This window comes from Eutrigla gurnardus (genome assembly GCF_963514095.1).
Source record: "Eutrigla gurnardus genome assembly, chromosome: 4".
In the NCBI taxonomy this organism is placed as follows: Eukaryota; Metazoa; Chordata; class Actinopteri; order Perciformes; family Triglidae; genus Eutrigla; species Eutrigla gurnardus.
Window position 1 is genome coordinate 15,048,136 of NC_139918.1, and position 20,876 is coordinate 15,069,011.

At 47.0% G+C, this 20,876-nt stretch overlaps 1 protein-coding gene across 2 annotated transcripts in view; it reads left to right on the forward strand.

Annotated features, from left to right (window-relative positions):
* The first annotated feature begins 1,622 nt into the window (after nucleotides 1-1,622).
* The window catches only part of cadm3 (cell adhesion molecule 3), an 84,425-nt gene continuing 65,171 nt past the window's right edge, over nucleotides 1,623-20,876 (forward strand). For both annotated transcript variants that reach the window (XM_084008065.1, XM_084008066.1), the window contains exons 1-2: nucleotides 1,623-1,891; nucleotides 3,456-3,613. In XM_084008065.1, the coding sequence (XP_083864191.1) occupies nucleotides 3,523-3,613 (91 nt within the window). In that variant the 5' untranslated portion in view covers nucleotides 1,623-1,891; nucleotides 3,456-3,522. The remainder of the gene's footprint in view (nucleotides 1,892-3,455; nucleotides 3,614-20,876) is intronic.

Below are 20,876 nucleotides of genomic sequence, written 5' to 3' on the forward strand. Positions count from 1 at the left end.
ACACGCGCGCGCACGCTCGCTCGAGCACGCTTTCAGCACCTGGGGCTGACCACTCGTTTAAACCCCCAAGCAAAAGCTTTTCTAATGCAGGGCCAACAACAAAACATTTAAAGCCTCTCCCGTTCTCGTAACAAGTGTTTAATGACGCCAGATGCTGCATTCCCAGCCTCCCATTTAGTTCAGAGACACGGGGAGAGTGAGAGAACGGCTCCCGTTTACTTTGAACATTAATGACTCATAGTGCCAGGAAATGGTCTCGTCTCAAGATTGTTTTTTTGTTTGTGCAGATTTTGTATCGAATTATAGACTGTAACTACAATGTGGCGGTGCAAGTTGGAGAATAAGTGTTGCAATAATCATTGTGTGTGTGTGTTTTCTTCCAGACTGGGGGCATTTCTGGAATCCTTTCAAGGACCCCCGAAGGTGGACTTTAGTTCGTGCATTAAAAAAGCATACATTACCCAAATCATGGGAGCCCAGAGCAGCACTAGGCCTACTTATTTCTCCCAATTTGGGAAGCAGATGCTTGCTTGAAGATCTTTAAAACGCCCCGGCTCCAACTCCTCCCGGCCGCGGTGTTTTTTTGTTATTTTGTATTTTCTTCAAACCCACCTCCCCGGTTTCAGTTTGTCACCACTGATTGGGCTGTCGTGCGGCTGCCGCCATCCATGTTTAACCCCATCATGCCTCCCCACACACAGACCTAATCCGCCAGTAAAACTAATCCTTAATCCTCTCTGGCAAGTTGAACAACCCCCCCCTCCATCCACCCCTCCCTCCCTCCTCCGTCCCTTGGATCCTGATTCCCCAAACGGGCCTGATGCATGACACGTCAGAGCTGTATAGACTGATATGTAATGATATGTAAAACTGGTCATTTACAGGGGTATAAACATGACCATGTATGAACTGGATGGAGGCATTATACAAATTTCGAGGTGATACGAGATGCAAAAGTACCAATAAAGTCGCTGTTTAAGCTACAGAGGGACAGCAGTGTTGTAGGGGATAAGTGCACACAATGACTCAGAAAAGTTCCACAGCTCCACAAGGAGAAGGACTCAGTATATCATTAACATATTGCAAATGATCAGGCCTACGGGAAATAGCGCTGGGCCTATCTGCGAGATAGGGGGTAATACAGCTCCATAATATCAACGATAAGAACCATTATAGGCTACCGAGGAGCGAGGCAACTGGAGATGTCCCCATGCTGTTTCGTTACGGGACACGTGTAGGCTTTAACCCAGGGTACAAGGTAGGCGGGATACCCGACCTACTCCCCATCACACCCGTAGATAAAGTGAGCGGGGAATCCTGCAGTAATGTGCCACCACGGGAGATAATAAAATACCATTAACGCGCGATAAGGTCAGTGTAGACACTGTGGAGCGTATAGAGGGGACGTTATGGTTATTTCTCACACTTCTCTATCTGCTCCATCTCCTCCTCCATGTTGCTCTCAGCCAGTAGGCCCCTGCTCTGGCCCTGTTATCCCGATGGTACGGGCTAAATCGTATTAACATCCCCTCCCTCCCTCCCTCCCCCACACCATCCCCTCCCTCCCTTGTCCCCTCCCCTCCCTCTCGTCTTTCAGACAGACTGTTTTTGCTGCAGTGAACGGCAGCCGTGGAGAGAGAGAGAGAGAGCGAGCCAGATACAAACACACGGAGTGAGAGAGAGAGAGAGAGAGAGTGAGCGCGCGCGGAGGAAAAGCAAGAAAAACAAAGAGTCAGGAGAAGGAGATACAAAAAAAAAAGAAAAGTCGATCAAAACAGATTGAGAGAATACTCCGGACGAGCGACTGCTGCGCATCAAAGGAAGGACCGAGCCGGGGACCTTATTGGAGACCAGCGCCAACAAAACCCGACTCCGGAGGCGGAATATAACGGTGTGTGTGTGTGTGTGTGTGTGTGTGTGTGTGTGTGTGTGTGTATGTGTTATTAGCGCGCATTGCTTCGCAGTTTGTGTTGTTGTCCAGGGTTTGGCTGTGTAGTGTGCGGGGCGGACGGGAGACACCTGTCAGTGCTGACGCTCTCCCCGTCTCCAGGAATGTGTCTGTGTGCGCACTCCGGCTCGGCTTGTATGTGTGTGTAATCTGTTATGCTTGCCCAGGGAGAGAGCTGTACCCCCACCCCCTCTTCTTTTATAATTTACTCTGAATATGCGATTTGTTGTCGGGTTGCCTGCGCGCTCTACCCCGTCCTCCTCCTCCTCTCTCCCGGATCTATCGCCCTGCAAAAGAACTGTGTGTGTGTGTGTGTGTGTGTGTGTGTGTGTGTGTGTGTGTGTGTGTGTGTGTGTGTGTGTGTGTGGTGGAAGCAGCCACCTCTCCCTCAACGAGCGACTCTCTAAACATCATCCCATCCGCGCCGGATATTTCTATAAGTGGGGGAGCAGGTGTGAGAAAACGAGCTGCGAGCCGAGAAACACCACTCCGGTGCTCCCGCGGTCCGCCGCGGCGACGCAGGCCACCGCCGGCTCTCATTCTTGTTATTCTTCGTGTTATTAGCATCAGGTTTACTGTGATTACTGTCCGCCTAAGAGCAGAGCGCTCGAACTTTAATCACGCCCAGTGGCCGGCTTACATCCCACGGATGTGCACTTGTTCTAGTTTTTGTTTTCATTTCTCGCCATCACTCAACAGGAAGGGCTGGAGCAACAATAAACACAGCCCACTGTACCCACCCCCACCCCTCCCATCCCACCCCTCTATCCCCGCCCTAACCTCCCGCCCGTCCCGCAGGCAACACTCCTGCCTGCTCGGTTCCCTCTCAGCGCTGGCAGCCAGGGAGCGTTTCGCAGATGGACCGAGAGCTTACCTCGGCGCAGGCCACTGCTATTTTAAGGAATGTGCACGAGAGAAAACGAGTGTGTGTGTGTGTTTGACAAAGAGGGAGAGATGGAGAGAGAGGGAGAACGAGTATGTGATGCTATTATACACGTCTGTCCGTCTCCATCCTCAGTTTTTTTAATTATTATTTTCTTTCCGATTCTCGTTTCCCCGGATCTACTGGGTATTGTTCATTTGCGTTATTTCCAATTAGCGTGAATTAGTTGGAGCTCGGTTATGGGCTGTCCAAAACATTGGCTCTCCTTCCCTCCGCATGCGCAGAGCTTGTTAAAGTGGATGAATAAATTCACTGTATTATGAACCAACTCCTCTTCTCCCCTCATTACCACCCATACACCCACCACCACCACCGCTGCCTCCTCCTCTCTGCTGTTCGGCTCCATCGCCCCCCCCCCCCCCCTTTCCCTTCCCTTACCCCCGTGTCTCTCAATCGGCCCTGAATATGGTATGACACAAGCAGATCGATGAATACCCATAGGGCAACAGGGGGGGGGGGGCAAGGTTTATTCAGCAGCAGCCAACCAATGGCAGGGGATGCAATTAGTGGCCAGTCGGCTTGCCCGCTTGTTTTCCTTATCTCTCCACTGCTCTCCCCCTGCAGGTGACACTTCAGAGCTCCTCTGCCCTCCTGAGGATTCAGTGAGACAGGCGGATCTGTGTGCCCGACCATGGCCTTCCCATCAGCCCCCTCTGCATTATGGAGCGTCAGCTTATTGACAGTACTATTCGCAGCTGCGGTTCACAGCAACATTATACACGGTAAGCACCTCTCTTCCTCTTTATCTATCGGCCTCCTATTCTATATATCTCGCTGTCGACACCCCCCCACCTGGGCCCCTGACCTCCCTGACCCTCTCTTTCAGTCCCTGGTGGTGCCCCTTATCTGTTGACCTGAGGCTTTTTTGTTGTTGTTTCCTGTATTATGACAAGGGAAGCAGAGAGCCGTTAATAAGCACATGGGACACTCCCACCTCCCCGGACCCCGGGTGGAATTTCTGCCGTTGTTTTTGAGGAATGTGTGTGACTTGCACGTGGGCGCTGGACTCCACGCTCGCATGCACACCGCGGGCCCTCGCTGGTGCTCCCTCGCCCCACCGCTTCCTCCGCTTTCTCTCTCGGCGGCACCTTGCATCCGAGCACAACAGCAGGCCCACGCTCACGCACTCGCCTTCTCCTTCTCCCTTTGACCCGCTCAGCACCTCATGCACGGGGCCGTATCTGTGTCAGCGGCTCATGCGACCTGGAGATAAGCGGTAATCTTGTACTTTCTCAAATAGCATCACGGGAGCGTGCGCACACTCAACACAACGTTCAGCCACATGACACCCCTCATCGCCGAAGCTATGATGAGCTGGGTGTGGCTGGACGCGGGTGGTAAGAGAGGATTTGATGAGAGAAGCACTTTGTAATGATATCATCCCTGCTGTGAGCACGCCGCCAATAGGAATACACTGTCCAATGTGCTTTTCCAATTACATAACACTCAAGTGACTGGCTGTCGGTAACACGACCGTTAGAGGGCAAATCGTGCGGATAGCAGAGAAAGGTGCAGCGTGTTTGTCCCTCAATCCTGAAAATTGATCGACTCGGGTTGAATGTTGTTGGCGTTTTCTCATTACAGTAAGGACTTAATTGCGCAGAGTGTTTGGCAAAGAACCGTAAGATGATCCAGCAGGCATGAGGCTTTCTAATAGACGGAGCCTCATTTGCATTTGCAATATATATATATACTCGGCGGCCCCTTGCACTCACTCGTGCACGCCCACACAATCTCACACATCTGAATGCATCCGTGAGTGCATGGGCACGTGCACCGTGCACACGTGTGTGTGTGCACAGACGTGTGCATGTGCACAGACGTGCAAGCTCTCGCATCACATTTACTGGACCTCCGCTTCATTTCTCCACATCAGCTGTTTTTACCGCATGTTCAATTATTCATCCTTGTGTTTGTGTGTGAAGTTGTGGGGAAGTGGAGGGTGTCGGTGTGAGCTCGCAGTGGTCAACGCAGTAAAGAGTGAGAAAACAGTCTGGCTGTGCCAAGAAGCCGGTATGAGGTCACTGCTGAACACATGCAAATGGAGGCCAGTCGAGGGCCCCCGATCGCTGTCGAAAGATGAGAAATGCACAAAACAATCTCCAGAACGAGACGCTGATGATGAAATATCAATCTCTCGTCAGAGCGCTGACCCCGGCCGTGTAGCTCGTCATTGAAACCCGTGCAGCGGTTCGTTATTTGGGTCCGAAAAACGATTTTGGCTTGCTTTCAGACTCGTGTCACATTTGATTAAGGTGTGCTAGCGGGAGGCCTAACCATGCATGACCAATACCTGCTTTGGTTTTCACCTAAGAGCTGTTTTACATTATCATGTCAGTCAAGGAGAGTTATTAAGGCCGGTACGTCTGACAGTGTTTCGGAGATTAGAAAACATGTCAAAGAGTGCAATTGAGAGTCGAAGTGAAGCGGGGACGGATTGCTGACTTAACAGTCTTGGTGCGCATGTTGGAAACCATTAAGTTGTACTCAAGGTCTTTTTCTCATTAACTTCTGCTATCAAAGCATAATGAAATACTAATATTGCCTACACTGAAAAAACTAATAACATTTTTTGCAGCGAAATCAATCAGAATCACTTTTGTCAAAAAGAAAAATGTAATTATAATTCTTGATTTTCTTGGAAAGACATTAATCAGAATAAGAATGCATACGTCTTTCATCTATGAAGTACAGGGACTTGTGGTGGCGCTGCTGAAACAAATACTGTCCATTTTTATACTTTCTCATTGGCAAACAAGGAACTCACATACATGTGTGTGTGTGTGTGTGTGTGTGTGTATAAATAAGCAACACACCAATACTGATATCTATATTGGGCTGATACTGACTCAGATAGCTGGATCGGGTATCAATGACAATGATCTATTCAGCTCCGCTTCTATGTTTATATTCTATTGGAATTTGAATTCCTTAACAGTTTGTTACATTTCTATGTGTTCATTTGACACATTTAGTTTTACTATGTTAGGAAGGCATTGTTTGAGCCCAGCCTGTTGATTCCTCACACGTAAAATAATGAGTCACTTCCACACACTGAGACACGCAGCTTATAAATTAATCATTGTATGGTATTGGCTATCGCTATGGTGACTGAAACACCCTGATCAGTGCATCCCCAGTGTGTTTATATATTATAATTTTGCATTTTATTCATATAGGGCCAACAAAATAACAGATGTTATCTCAGCCCACTTTTCATATAGAGCAGGTCTACCATACCTATTATATACGTTGTGGGTCTTCACTGTGCTGTGGAATGGAGACATGTGAGTAATGTGGCACACAGTGGTGAAGCAGCTTCAGAGGGAAATAGGGTATAAGCTGCAGAGCGCTGGTTCATCGCTCGCATCTGCTGCGATCTGTCCGAGCGGCTGTTAAGTAGAAGATGGGGCGGGGCCGGGCGGGCAGACCGATAACACCGTCATAATGGAGATCTCCACGCTAAGAGGCCCTGGAACAGAATGGTCTACTTAGCATAAATAATTCAATGTTATGTATCAGAGAGGAAAAAGCGATTAGCTCAGCAGATCAATGCAGGAGCAGATGAGCAATCAGAGAGCAGCGCTGCGACTCACGGGAGGCGACGGCGAATTAAAAGCGTGCAGTTTGTCCCTTCAAAGAAGGGGGAGATGGAAAGAGGAGCTCCCCTCGTGACTTATGGGCTTGATTAAAATACAGCAACCAACAGGCTGCATGCCTCGACTGCTTATTTCCTGCCCAGCCCTTGACTCCCCCCCCCCTCCCCCACCGCTTCCACTTCCACTGACCCATCTTCATTTGATGTGTGTCAAAGTCAGGGGAATGACAGCACCGACTCTCTTTTTTTCCCCCTCTCTCCCCTGGATTCATCTTTGACCAGGCTTCCTTAGAGCGAGTGAATGAATTGGGCAGACACTAATTGCGCGCCATTTGACATATCCATTTCCACAGCTGGATGTGCAGCCATGCGCCGCGGATGGAAAGTGCCTCTCGGAAGGGCACAGATTAGGCAGGCGTGCAGTAGGCCGGCCATGCCCTGGTTCTGTGCTGCTGACCCAGTTACCTCGGGGCTGCTGTGGCGCGTGCGGAGGGTCCGTCAGCATTCAGCAGGACAGTGTGTGGAGCTGGCGTGCTGCGGCCTCCCATCAGCCACCTGGCCCTCAACGCCACGGCAGCCCCGATCCCACATGTTTTGCATTCATGACCAGAAAACATGCCTAATAGTTTATTTACCTTGGCGAGGTTCTTGCCGGTCGGAAACAAGTGAACGAAGCCCCGCGCTTCCAGCTGCGGCCGATAATGAATGAGGATTAAAGGATGGGAGCAGTGTGGATGGATCGTTAGTGCCGTAGGATTTACAGGCGGTAGGGCCCCGCATGTGTTTGCCTCCGCCAGCGGTTCACTTTATCCTGCCACAAAACGGGCTCCTTCCCCTCTGGACCGGCGCTTTCTCGCTGGCTTGTTGCCCACTTCCTGTGTGTGCTGCTGTTGTTTATTGTTGACTTCCTGTGTGCCAAGATGGAGGGTGGGAGGGGGGGGGGCATTTGGCTAATACACAGTGCGGCTAGCACACAATAGCAGTAGGCGGTTTGGATGGGAGGCCTCTGCCTGTTAACAAGGCTGACTGATAAGCAGTGGCTCATTAACAAGCCGAGGTACACAGAGCCTCGGGGAATTACCGCCTAGCCACTGTGACATTAATAAGAGGCCTAAGCTATTTTTCCATTTGGCTCCACCAGCACCGGGCAGAACCGGCGGTTTTCAATCTCGACCATGGCTATTTACTGGCTCCGGTGCTTTTTCATCTGTTTCAGCCACTGGTTACCTGGTCTGATTGGTGAGGGCTAGATCAGTGTTGTCATCGTGCTGCAGCTCATGACATCCGCTGCTTCAATCGAAAACCAGACGGAGTGATTCGTTTTCTGCACATTCATTCAGAAACATCTGGGGAGGAGCCCAATTAATTCTTCTTGTGCCAATTAATTAGCAATATGTTTGTTTTTTTTAAACAGGAAAAACAAGACAACGGCATTCCAACTCATCTCGTAGTCTTCAATCAATGAGGCTGACGGGGATCGTGACAGTTAATTGATCCAATTATGCGTCTGCAATACCTCAGCACAATGTGCAGGATCAACTATCCGCTTTCAAACATTCTAAAATCCAAAGCCATATCACTTCGGCTCTCTCTCGTGTGCTTATTCTTCTCTGATCCTTTAAGTGTTTCGTTGTCCAGATCGGTTTTGTGATTATGAATCGGATCCTGATTGGCTGGCATTAGTTTGCAACAGATTCACATCTGGCAGAAAACCAATTATTTCTCCTGTTCATCATGCCGATTAATTAAGGCGCTGTGGCTGATTGATTAAACTCCCAACAAAGACTCCAACCATGAGCACCAGAGCCTTGGGGATGATTTGCATCGCGTATTATGCACGTTGCTGTGGCTTCATGTTATCTTCATATAGCTGCTCAGACAAGCCCAAGCATCCCGACAACGCCCCGACAAGGCACAAGTGTCGATAAGTAACTTGTGGCTATATGAAGCAGGATTAAAATGCAGTGGCGCGCCAGGATCGTCTAAAAGCTATTCAGAGCCTCCGAACAAGACTCCATTAAACCTCATCAATATGAGTCAGATCGCATCCACTCAGGAAATGTGAGATTACGCCAGAAGAGATCAATCTCACCTGCTGGCATCATAATAACGGCAAATGTCATTTGGGAACGGAAAGGCGGAAGTGCTCTTGAGATTTCTGCAAAGCCCCAACACACTCGGCTTCCTCTCGGGGGCGCTCTCAGAAGAGGCATCGATCCACAGAACGAGGGGTCCGGCGAGCTGTCAGTCTCACAAAGAAACCGCCGGTTAAACAAACCCAACAACAACATCAACGTCAGCCTTGGAATAAATTAATCCACTTTGTTTTCAGCACCAAGAGACCTTATTATTGTGCTCCGCACTCAACTGGCTTCTCCTTTGATCAAGTCCAACTCTACCCCCCCTCCTTCTCCCATTACCTGCCGGAATTCTCCGATGGCTGTTTTAATTGATTGCTGCGGGGGCTGGAAATCACCCATCATGTCATTGACGCACGGCTGCTCAGACCAAGGGCTTCCTGCGAAGGTGTGTCTGTTTGTTGAAGCCCATCACCGCGCCGCGTGAAACTCCGGCTATGATGGGTGCCGGAAGACGCGAGTGCGTGGCCATAAAGCGCAGCATTCATATTGATTGAGTCTGAGTGCCGAGGGTTCCCCCCGAGCGCCAGGAGCTCCACCAATGAATGGGCGGAGGTTGCTCTTGTTTATTGCCTCTTTTTGATGATGCCATCACTTCAGCTGGCGGTAGGGAGTGCATCTGGGGATCGTATCGCTGATATCACAACCCTAAAGCCATTTTAATTCACCTGTGCGCTCCCCGTGGGAATCCTCCCTACAGTCTGGTTTCTGCTGAGGATATCAATGTCCATTCGGTGGACGGTGAGACTTATCACGCATCTGTGGTAGCACGGTCAACCGGTGTGAACCTGCACTGTCACGGCCGTTATCCCCAAGAGTATCCACGGTGAATCCTTGCAAAATGTCGTGTTATTGCACTTGAAATACTTCTGAATATGCTATTTTGTTGCAAACATGCACACCGAGTGAAAACGATGGGAGTCCTTGAGGCAGTGTCCCGTGTGTGCACATGCAGTTTGAAGTTTTTGATGGATTTAACAGTGACGGCGATTAAACTGGGGTGCTTTGCGGGATACAAAGCGACTCTAAAAGTATTATTGTACCGAAGCAGGTTGAAAAGAATATTGTTCGCTATACATAGCATATCTTTATTGTTTCCGTTGCAAGTTTATGGTTCACTCAGATGTGGGTTTTAGCATCGAAACGGTTGGATGGTGTCATTATTTAAGTTTTTTTGTGTTTCGTGTAACACAGCTACTGCTCAACAGAGTTTCGTTTATGGTTCCGCTGCATCGCTGCACTCCTTATGCCTCCCAATCAAGCTGTACCTCACTGCTCAGATGCTCATGGCTCCCATATAAGTCTGCTATTAAAACGCAGTCTGTATTTCTTGTCCTTTGCATTTATACAGTACGTGACATTTAGCGCATGTGGGGTTTTTTTATCATCATTTATGGCTGCATTGTAATTGGATCAGATTCGTCACAGGAAGGCGGGGAAGTTGTTCGGAAGGTTGCATTGTCAACAAGAACAAGCATGACGGGTGTGGGATCATTAGACGTGATACCACACCGCCTGGATTTACTTTTCATCCAAGTGGAAAAGGTCGTCTTTTTACGAGGCTTTCCTGGAAGGCAACGGAAATGATGACGTGTGTTTTTTTTTGCAACTCCTGTAAATGCTATGGAAGAGCAAAAGTATGGGGGGCGGTACTGTCGGTGTCTTTGGAGGGGCTGAGCGGACGGCAAACTTCCCAGTGAGTTCAGACTTTTCTGCACAGTTTGCAAGATGTGAATACACACGGCTTGGACAGGATGTACTCCTGGTTGTGTTACGATCCCCTCTTGAGGTGATCTAGAGGACCCCATAACTCTCTCATTGGAATATGCTTTTCCTCACTGTATTAGTTGAATTAACATTTATTTTATATTACACATATTTAAGTTAATATATTAAGGTGTGAATGAGATCAGGCTCCTAAATGTTTAAACACAGAGTAGAGAAAATAGCCTGTTATTCTACCCGTGGGTCACATTTCCTTCTCAGTGCCTTTGTGCTTTAAGTTGATTATGTTTCTCCATCAATGCCTCAGCACAGATAGATACCAACCTAACACAATGCATGATTTCATTGTTAGAGTTATTTCACCTTGTAACTGGTGAATACAGTGACTGCAACGTACTGGAGGTATCATTTCCCTTTCATGAGATCTTTTTTTTTTCTTGAATGGAGGAATTTTAGTGAAGTCGGTGTTTAATTTCAGATCCATTTATATAAAACCTGAACCACATTTACATTTCTTTTTTTTACCAGCTCCTCCTCCTGTTCGTTATGTGCAGCACTTTCTTTAAGCCATTTCTTCGTTTCCAATGAAAGGAGCACGGGCTCTGCTGCTCTGGCTCCCACGTTTTCCAGACTGCAGGCTGATGATGACAAATCCTGTGATATTTGTATTACTTTGTTCAGGCTACCTGTCGGCATGGTACAGTCGAAATCCATCCTGGTGTACGTGCTGTATAAATGTATACATCTCTATATATATCCTTCCTTTAAACATTAAATAAGGTTGGCCGATCAATCGAGCAGTCGATCACTGTGATGGAGGACTGATGGAAGCTTCGAACCCACACGCTGCCCAGTGGACAGGTGCAGCCTTGGCTTCTCCTCTGCATCTGGTCCTTGACACTGATCAGGGGATGATGAGCACATGATGAGTGGACGTGGCTTTTGACGACGAACCCGTCGCCGCGCGGTGCAAAACCCGGCGCTGCTGCACTGGTTGAAGACAAAGGCACCAAATAGGCATCTCTAATCTCCCTGCTGAATGAATCGGAAACAAAGAGAGGAGGAACGCAGACATAGAGGCTTGGACACACATAGGATAAGCTGATTACCCGGGAAAGGGAGGGGAGGGCGAGGGAGACGGAGGGAGAAAGACAGAGGCATGCACGTGAACAACAGAAATCCATACAGTAAGAGCATGTGGGCTCAGAGACGGGGGAGGAGGGGGAGTAGGGTGGGTGGGGAGCAAGCACACTCGGTAATGATGGGGTGCACCGACCGGAGAGAGAATGAAAAGAGAGCGTGCAGGGAGCAAAGCTGCACAGGAGGAAAAAGGTGAACGTTTAAAAGGACGAGCCACGGTGCGATACATAGAGCATCCGATAGGAAAATGAAGGGGAGCGCATACTTGCCTGTGATATCCTCGTAAGGCACGCGACACAATCAGAAACAGGACATTATGCAAATGCAAGGCGGCTACGGCAATATAATCGCTACCTGAGTGATTTCACCTGCTCTGCTCGCTCGTCGCTATATATACAAACAGCATTACACCCAATCCAGGTGTACGGGCTAAATATACAGCTAATTAAAATTAATGAGATTTACTTAGAAAAGAATATGCTCCTTCTCTAAGCTGCTTATCCCCGCATGAGAATCTACTACACACACTGACACACACGCACACACCTTTGTGCTTGACATTCTCACACACACACACACACACACACACATGCACCATGTTGTGATTCAGTCTCCTTCACTTCGCTTTCACACACCCTGTTAGGCAGACCGTTAAGACTGTGTGGTACACAAACACACACACACACACACACACACGCACAAACACAATCAGTTTATCTGTCGGCTTTCCTCTCAAGCAGACTTAAGAATGCTTCTCATTCAATGAGCACGCAAGTTCTTGACACACACACACACACACAGGCGGGGTTTGTCAGACATGCGAGCACATAAAAACGGATGCGATTTGAGGAAAACCATATGCGTGCATATTTATGCACCCAGTCATACACACAGATGTATTCGAATGGGGCTTTGAAGGCCTCTCTTTGCTTAAACAAAAATACCCCCGTGAGCCAAGCTGTTGACTGCCACAAAATTGTGTGTGTGTGTGTCTGCCTAGCGATCTGTACGTGTATGCATGACTGTTTTTGCAGCCCCCCCCCCCCCCCCCCCACCTCTGTAAACACAGTGTAGACATTGGATATGCAACATTTTCCATACTGCTCACAGACATGACTTTTCCTCCATAAGGGTGGTGTCCAACCAGCAACGCTCCATTTGCCAGCGAGCAAAGTGCTGAGTTATTAAACAGCTCTTCAAGCCCCTCTCTGTTGAAGGACCAGAGGAGGGGGACGGGAATTAATCACACACTTTATTAACAGTCTTAGGTTTCGGTGGAACACCGCCGTCTCCGCCGCACCACTTGGCACCCGACCAGCTCACGTCTCATCCGACCTGCGCGCTCCCTAACTAGCACGCATGCACCCCCCCCCCCCCTGTCTTCTTCTATCTCCGTGTCTCCCACTTTCTGTCGCTGCTTCATTTCTCAGCCTGGTGAGTACTTGAATGTCATTATGACTTTTGTTATCGAAAGCAAACAGCGGGGACGGATTGAGGAGCGCGTGCCAGACCTCCCGCTCCTCCACGCTGAGAGTGCTGCAGCATGTCGAGTGCTATTTTGTTTGTTTCTGCTACTTTTCAGCAAACGGACGGGCGTTTTTTCTTTTTCTTTTCACATGAGGACAGATTTATTGACACGGCTCCTGCTGCGAGGCTCGACCGGCCCACGTGGTCTCGTTTCTGAATGGAACACCCCCCCTCCTTCCTCTCTTTCTTCAGAGGTTCAGCACGATCTCTTTCCTTTGGCCCGCCTGTCAATGAAGACGGCTTCATATCTACCGGCGAATGCGTCCCATTTGCGTAATGTATCGACAGACGGCACCAGCGAACGATATAATTGAGTTAATGAGCTACATGCCCTTATCTGCTGTTCATTCACACGGGCAGCCCGAGGTGTGACGACGATCAGCCTCTTACACAGGCTACTGTATGTTTGATGAGTCCCTTCAAGGGAGAATTTGATAATGCAGGCGAACTTCCTCAAGGCGAACTGTTTTGATGTCTGAAGCAAAGAAGAAGTTTATCCTCTGCGTTTCTGTTTTTTTTCCCCCTCTCTCTTTCTCTCCCCCCTTCTTGTTCTCTTATTCTACAATGAATATTTAAATGTTATTGTGATTTATTTATCGCGGCTCAGTGTTCGGCTTCACTGAGCTATTTTCAGGTTGACATCTTCACAGGCGGGGAAGGAGGGGAGGCATATAGACGTGTACATGGGAGCTGTCACGCTTGACTCTGTGACAGCGCTCGGCGGCGTGCCGGCACTAGCATCCTCTTTTTATTGTTGTTTGAAGGGTTCTGTGACATTTTCTGGTTTCCCCCCCCTCGGGGGCTGTGAGAGGCAGAGTTGGCCCGGTTTCATCAAGCTCCTAATTCACCAAGGTTCTACTTGAAAGGACGAAGAGAAAAGGCCGGGTCATTTACGTCATCGGGTCAGTCGCCGGTGGCGAGATGGCTACATGCTGACATTTTACCTCGATGGGGCAAACATGAAAAACCATGACAACCTGCTGTGAACTACCACGTTATTGAATGCTAAAGGGGATCCTGTTTTTAAGAGTTCAATAGAAAAGTTGTGCACATGGACACAAGCTATTGCATAATCTAAGCCAGTGCTTGACTCTTTTTTATTTATCTGAACATTTGAATTCAGTATGAAGGGGGGAAAAAAAAAAACTGTAAATTTGCAAAGTGTCTGATTTCATGGTTTGGAGGCAGGTCAAGTACTCGGGTGAAATGTTTTCAGACGAAGTCTCAAGTCCCTGAGGACAAGTCAAAGTCAAGTTGCAAGTCCTCAGCAGCATTTTCATTTCAAATTATGTTAATAGTATCGACATAGCAGACGCCAAGTCATTTATGCAGCTTAATAAGTAGATATTCAAGCTGTGTGGCTATGCACAGCCTACCTGACACGGGAAGTCAATTCATCACTTAGTCCAACAACAGGTAATTAAGCGTGTTGAGTCTTTCTCATTCTTCAAAAATGGTTAACATTCTCTACTTTCGGCTTCTTGTAAGGATGTGTAGCTCTTCTTTGTCTGTCATGATAGCAAACTTTAGGGTTTTGGACTGATGGTCGAAAAAGACCAAGCAATTTGAAGATGTCACGGTGGTCAAAAATATTTTATAGACCAAGCAATTGACGATAATAATAATACATATCTGCAGACCTCATTAATTCTTCACAGTCGTGGCCTTTACTCCATCAAAACTTGAGACTTGTTGAGACTTTTCGCTAACATGCATGTGCCAAGTCAAGTCTCAGTACATAAGAAGTGGATGCAGTAACCGTGGCGACACCCGTTGTTTTGTGGACTGCCGTTTTGGCCCCTTACCATCTTGGCAGAAGTGACACGAGAGGGTGGAGCGAACACTGAATAAGACATTTTTACAATGAACTGTTGTGTAAACACACTGTTAAAGGGTTAACATTGTAAGACACAACCCATACCTGGAGTCGCCTCCTGGTGGTCATTATAAAGGATGCAGGTTTAATGCTCTTCATCATTGGCTTCACTTTTTAGACCCGGAAGGTCCCCAGACCCGATGTCTCACGGTAACAGAAATGTCACAGGTTCGAGCCCCATTGTAGCCGTCCTGTAAACTGGACTCTTTGCTCCGTCATTGTGCTTAGCGGTGTTTTCGAGCATCAGCTAAAACGTGCAGTAATTCCATGTTCAAAAATGCAATCATTTTCACTGGCGGTTTGAGATTAGCTCCAGCCAGCGTGTCACAAATTGACTGGCACACATTCCCCAAACAAAGGAAGTGTGTCACCGCCGATGTAGACGCAGCTACCAGCGGTTCCAGTGGACACGCTGCCATTGTGAAGGAGCGGCGACAGGAGGAGGCCACGTTGCTCTCCTGCTTGATTGTCACTCCGACTCTTGCTTTCAAATCTTTCAAATTTCCTGTCAGAGACGAATCACTTAATTCCCTCCAATCGACTGATGTCACGCCGAACAAAATGAAAAGTGAAAGCTTCGCCTGAATCACACTTGACATTTTCAATTTCAATCAAGAAATACCTACAAAGGAACATTAATCAGTGTGATATGATCAAACAATTATACGAGCCGTTTATTGTATGTAAGACCATTTATTGATACTCTTACACACAGAGGGATGCCAATAGAAGAACTACCATATTAACTACTCATAAATACCATTTAATATCCTCATTAGCTTCTTTCTTATTATAGAAACACACGCTGAGACTACTAATATGCGATCTACCGTGTCTCACATACTCCATTTAAAAATCAGCTCGCTGTAGGGAGGAGAGAGGAAAAAAAAACATCACGAGCGCTTTTCTTTCTCTTTTGAAAACGCACTGAAATAGGATCTTTAAAGCTCTACTCCGATACTACTGAGATAAATATTAATAATTCAGAGCGCAGGTGTGATAGACAGTATGCTAACATAACTATTTATACGGCAGTTTCAAAGTAAAGTCACGAACGTCTCTGCGATCAGTAAAAGTAAATCCATTAACAACGAGAAACAGCGCGGTGACGCAACACCTGTCAGATGATTTCTCCCAAAGCGTTCGCCATGACTGCGTACATCTTTGAGCAGCGGTGGCCCGAGGGGGAATCCTCTAACCATGACAGTGTTTGCACACAGATCCACAGATCTTAAGCAGAATTTGAGCCGATGGCCATCATTGGGCAAACGGTCATCTTTGCTTTAATGACAGTAATTGGACGCTGAGATGTTTCACCCGTCGTCTAAGAGCCACCAGTTCAGTTCCAACCACCTCCACGGTCAAATGGCAATTTCCTCTGATGAAAGGCATCGTGATCCGAGTGATTCAAGGTTGTCACAGACAGAAAGCAGTCGCTCACGATTGACATCTAATCATATTTTATTTATCACAAACGCCTACACGTAGCACTTGATGGAGAACTTTCTTTGCAAGTTATGATGGAAGAATAATGTCCAAGGTAACCGGGCTGCCTTTTTAAACAATTTTTTAGATGTTCCAGCTGTCACCTGTAAAAGCCTTCAGTTCAGAGTTTGAAACATCCATGAGGCCAAAAAGTTAGTTGTTGTATGGAAGAGAAATGCCCCAGACAGTGATTTCTCTAAATCGATGTCTGTACTGGTTTCTTTCCCCCCTAACACTTGATGTCATGGAGTTTTGTATCCGAGCCTCTTGTGTGACACTTGAACTTAGATCTGGTTTTCATGACGGCATGAGACCAGGATGCAACTTTTTGTTATGAAGTGCCATTTTCTTTCAACATCAAATTTGTAATCTCCAATGCATCTGCAATTTTATTCCATCCGTCTCGGCAACGTGGTCGACAGTGAAGAAAAACAATTTTTTCTCCCGTGATCAAGAGATTGTCGTCCTTATTAAACATCCACATCTGAGTTCAAATCATTAACTCGACCAACCATCCACCAGTCTTCATTCATCAGCAATAAACTGAAGGAATTCTGCCACTGGTTGTGGAAGAGGTTATTTGGCATGCGGATGAGAGGGCGCTTCAATATTTACAAAAAAAACCTCTTGCATACTTATTGCTCGTGTGCCGCTGGTCGCCGACAGGTTGCCGATCCCCTGGTCTCAACGCTAAAGTCAGCATGCCAACTCGCAGATACGATGCTTATCAGGCTGATTTTTATTCACCAACATTATTAAAATGTTTCCTTTGGGGAACATCCTGTTGGTGACAAATGACATGTAGATGAATCCAATGGGTATTTCAGTCTAGACCAACATGGTGGAATGACAAAATGGCAAAAAAAAAATCAGGTAAATGATCATCCAAGTACCAGTGAATCTGAACATTAAAAAATAAAAGTGGAATCATCAGAGCAACATGCGTATCCTCCTTCTCAGCTTCCTCCCTCAGCTTTGTTGTTGTCAGTGTCAATCACAGGAGCCCCTTGCGTCCAAGCCAATAGACAGTGGACAAATTACCATTTGGAGCGGAACCCGGCTATAAATGCGATTGGGTTGGATTTGAGTCGGCTCTCCCGGCTTCGGATTTGAATAGAATAGAGTCTGTCCTCCTCTTCTCTTTTCCTTTTTTTTGCCACCGTTGCTTCAGAAAGCAAGATTAGATAGAGGGAGGGAGGGGGAGAGACACAAAGAGACGGAGAGAAGCAGAGTCGGAGGAGAAAAAAGAAATACGGAGCAAGAAGGAGCATCCATGGGTCTTTAAAATTGCAAAAGCCTGAAAATAAATCTAAATTTAAGGCCATGAAAAGTGTGAAAATGTGTGAAACGTCTGTATTAGAGGTCTTATTTCTCCAGCACTCTGTAAGGTTCTTTGTCCTGCGTTTCTCCTCTCAGATGATTTCAGGGTGCAGGCCAGGGTTCGAAGTACAATAGGCTGCGTAATGTTTTATTCATCATTCCTGCTTTCGTAAACGAAATTGGACTTCATGTTCCTTAAGAAATTATTTAATGTTATCCTCTTTGTTACACCAGCCATTTATTATTTCACATTTTATTATTAGCTGAATCAGAAATAAGTTGCGTTTGGCAGTTTTATAGCTTTCTCCCTTCACAGCATCGTAAGATCTCTCGCCACATTCTGACTACAAAGTAATTACCGCAAACAAATGACACCATTACCAGGGAGATAGTCGGTCTCTACGGACCCGCTGCTGCTGTCTTATCAAGTCACATTTTCTGCTAGATTACTAACAACACACAGAGATGCTGTTACACATGCATGCATTAGTGATCCTGATCTTTAGCTGGATTGGATGTATCCTCCCGGATCCATTGTTCAATTTGTCCCATGGATGTTGTTTATTCTGTACCCATGACATCTATTGGCCGTCTGTCTGTCCGCCCTGGGAGAGGGATTCCTTCTTGTTGCTCTTCGGAGGTTTCTTTAATTATTTCCCCGTTCATTTTTTAAAATGATTAGTTTTGTATTATTAAATTTGTGATTTGTGATACTGGGCTAGTTAAATTAAATTGACTTGACCACCGATGACATAATTGGTTTAGACTCTAGTCTGAAGTATTGACTCTTTCATATTGATTTATTTACCTTCTCTCTCCAGATACTAACACACACACACACACACACACACACACACACACACACACACACACACACACACACACACACACACACACACACACACACACACTATATATATATATTTCTACAACTCTGTATATTGTTTATTCCACATGGTCTTGACCTACTTTTTTATTTGTTGCCAGTCATGACAGCATGTGGCTGATGTTGTTTTCCCCCTTGCGAGTCTGTGTTTATCGTCACGTCAAACTGTGGTCCTTGAGACACCCACTGTAACAGGAACCGCCACAGAAGTGCTTCTGAGTGCCTCGCCAGGTGTTTATGTTGCTCTCTTGTCTGTGGACCGGGGTCTTGCCAACGTGCGAGCATCGCAGCCGTGCGAGATGCGGTCAGGAAACATTCCACGTGTGTTGAGATCAGGATGAAGATGGGTGTGGAAGTAGGGGGGCGGTGGGGCGGAGGTCTAAGGCCCACTCACTTGGCACCCCTGGTCCGATTTTCTGTTGCAACTGCCGTGACCCCATTGCATGCTGTTCTCTTTCATGTCTTTTTTATGTATTTTCTTATTCCTACTTTTCATTCATTCTGATTGCACTTCACTTCAGTGGATGACCCGCATGCTCTCCGAGTTTATTCCTGTTTTTTAACAACTGTATTCCTGTCGCTCCGTTTTGTTATTGTTTGTGATTTTATTCCAAGCCGGTCCAAATTGCAACAGTGAGATTTACATTTTTTTGGTGAGCTTTGTATCTTTTAAATTTACATTTAGATTTATTCAACTGGCAGATGCTTTTGTCCAAAGCAAAGCGTGCAAATGAGGTACAATCAGAGCTGCGGTACGTCTAGGAGAAGCCCTTCAACGGTGACGCTCGGTTCCATGTTCCACCTGACGCCGGGGCCACAAGGCCGCGCGTGCATGAACGAAGACGCAAAGTGTGGCAATTCAGAAGGAACCAACTTGTTGTTGTGATATTGTAGTACTTTACTTCCTTTGTCTGCATTTTATTCCCCACACAGGTGATTGACAAATGAAAAATAACCGATGGATTAATAACAAATGTAAGCGAAGGTTAGTCGCAGGTCAGTGTCGCATTTCGACTGCAGACCGCAACATTTCATGTGACCCCCGAGTGGCAGCTGGAGAGACATGTGCTCGTTAGCGAGACTCATTAGCCTGAAGTCACGTGATGCCCCCCCGATCGCCGCTAATGTAGGCGCTGGGATACAATCTTTGCACTCCTCTGACCTGCATTTCTGCCCGGTCAGCTCGTTTGCACCGGACATCTTGCTGCCGTTTGTTTCTTGCACTTGAGCTTTGATTAATGTGCAGTTTGCCGAGAACATTTCCTGCTGCTGACATCGTGTTGGTTAATTAGGACAAATGTGGAAGGTCTCAGTGGTGGGGTGTTCGACTTTGCTGAATCGTATGAGGGACCTCTTACTTAAACTGATAAGACGTGCACTTTTAACACTAAAATATTGCCTATAACTCTTGAATTATTCTTTGTGAAACCTGCGGAGCGCCTGCGGAGGCAGAGACGGGAGAGTGCCGTTGCAACTGAGGTCTGGGTTATTTCAGGATGGTTGTCTTGCAGTCTAATGTGGTTTGGCACTTGTGTGTCTCATCAGGAGAAGATCTATGGCTGAATTTGCCTTCAGTGGCTGGCTGCTTTCTGAATGGACGCGCTCCGGTTTCTCTGCTTGCATATTGCCATTTTCAAGACTTTTCTCTCCTATTTTTCTTCCTCATTTCCCTCCCCGCGTCGCCCTTTGTCTTATCTTCTCTGCGTCTGATTGTGTCCTCCTTTTGCCTCTCTTAATTTCCCCCCTTTCTCTTTGTGTTTGTCTTTCTTCATCTTTGTTTTCTCCCAATTTCTTTTATTTTTGGCCTCTGTGTTTCGTCTACTCTGCTCCCTCCTTTCCTTTCTAGCTTCATTTTTTCTTTCCCTCCTCTCTTTGTTTCTTCTTTTCTGCTCTCCCTTCATATTCTCTCTTGCTTTCTTCCCCACTCCCTCCTCATTTGTCTCCCTCCTTTCAACTCGTCCTTTTTCTCTTGTTATTTTCCTCTGTTACCTTATTTATTTCTAGTTTTCTTCCTCTCTGCCCTCTTCTCTTCTTATAAATCTTTCTTCCCTCTATTTTCTATATTTATATCTTCTCCCCTCTCGTCACTTTTAAGTCCCTTCCCCTGTTTCCCTCTCATCCACTTCTTTCTTCTTCCAAGATCTCTGCTTTCCTGTCCTCCCCTTTTGCTTTCTCTTCGTCTTCTTGCCTTTATCCACATCTCTCTCCCTTTCTGCCTCCCTCTCTGCTCTCCCTCTGTTTTTGTGCTTGCTGTTTTAGCATACTCTGCAGGGAGCACTCCTGCGATGCC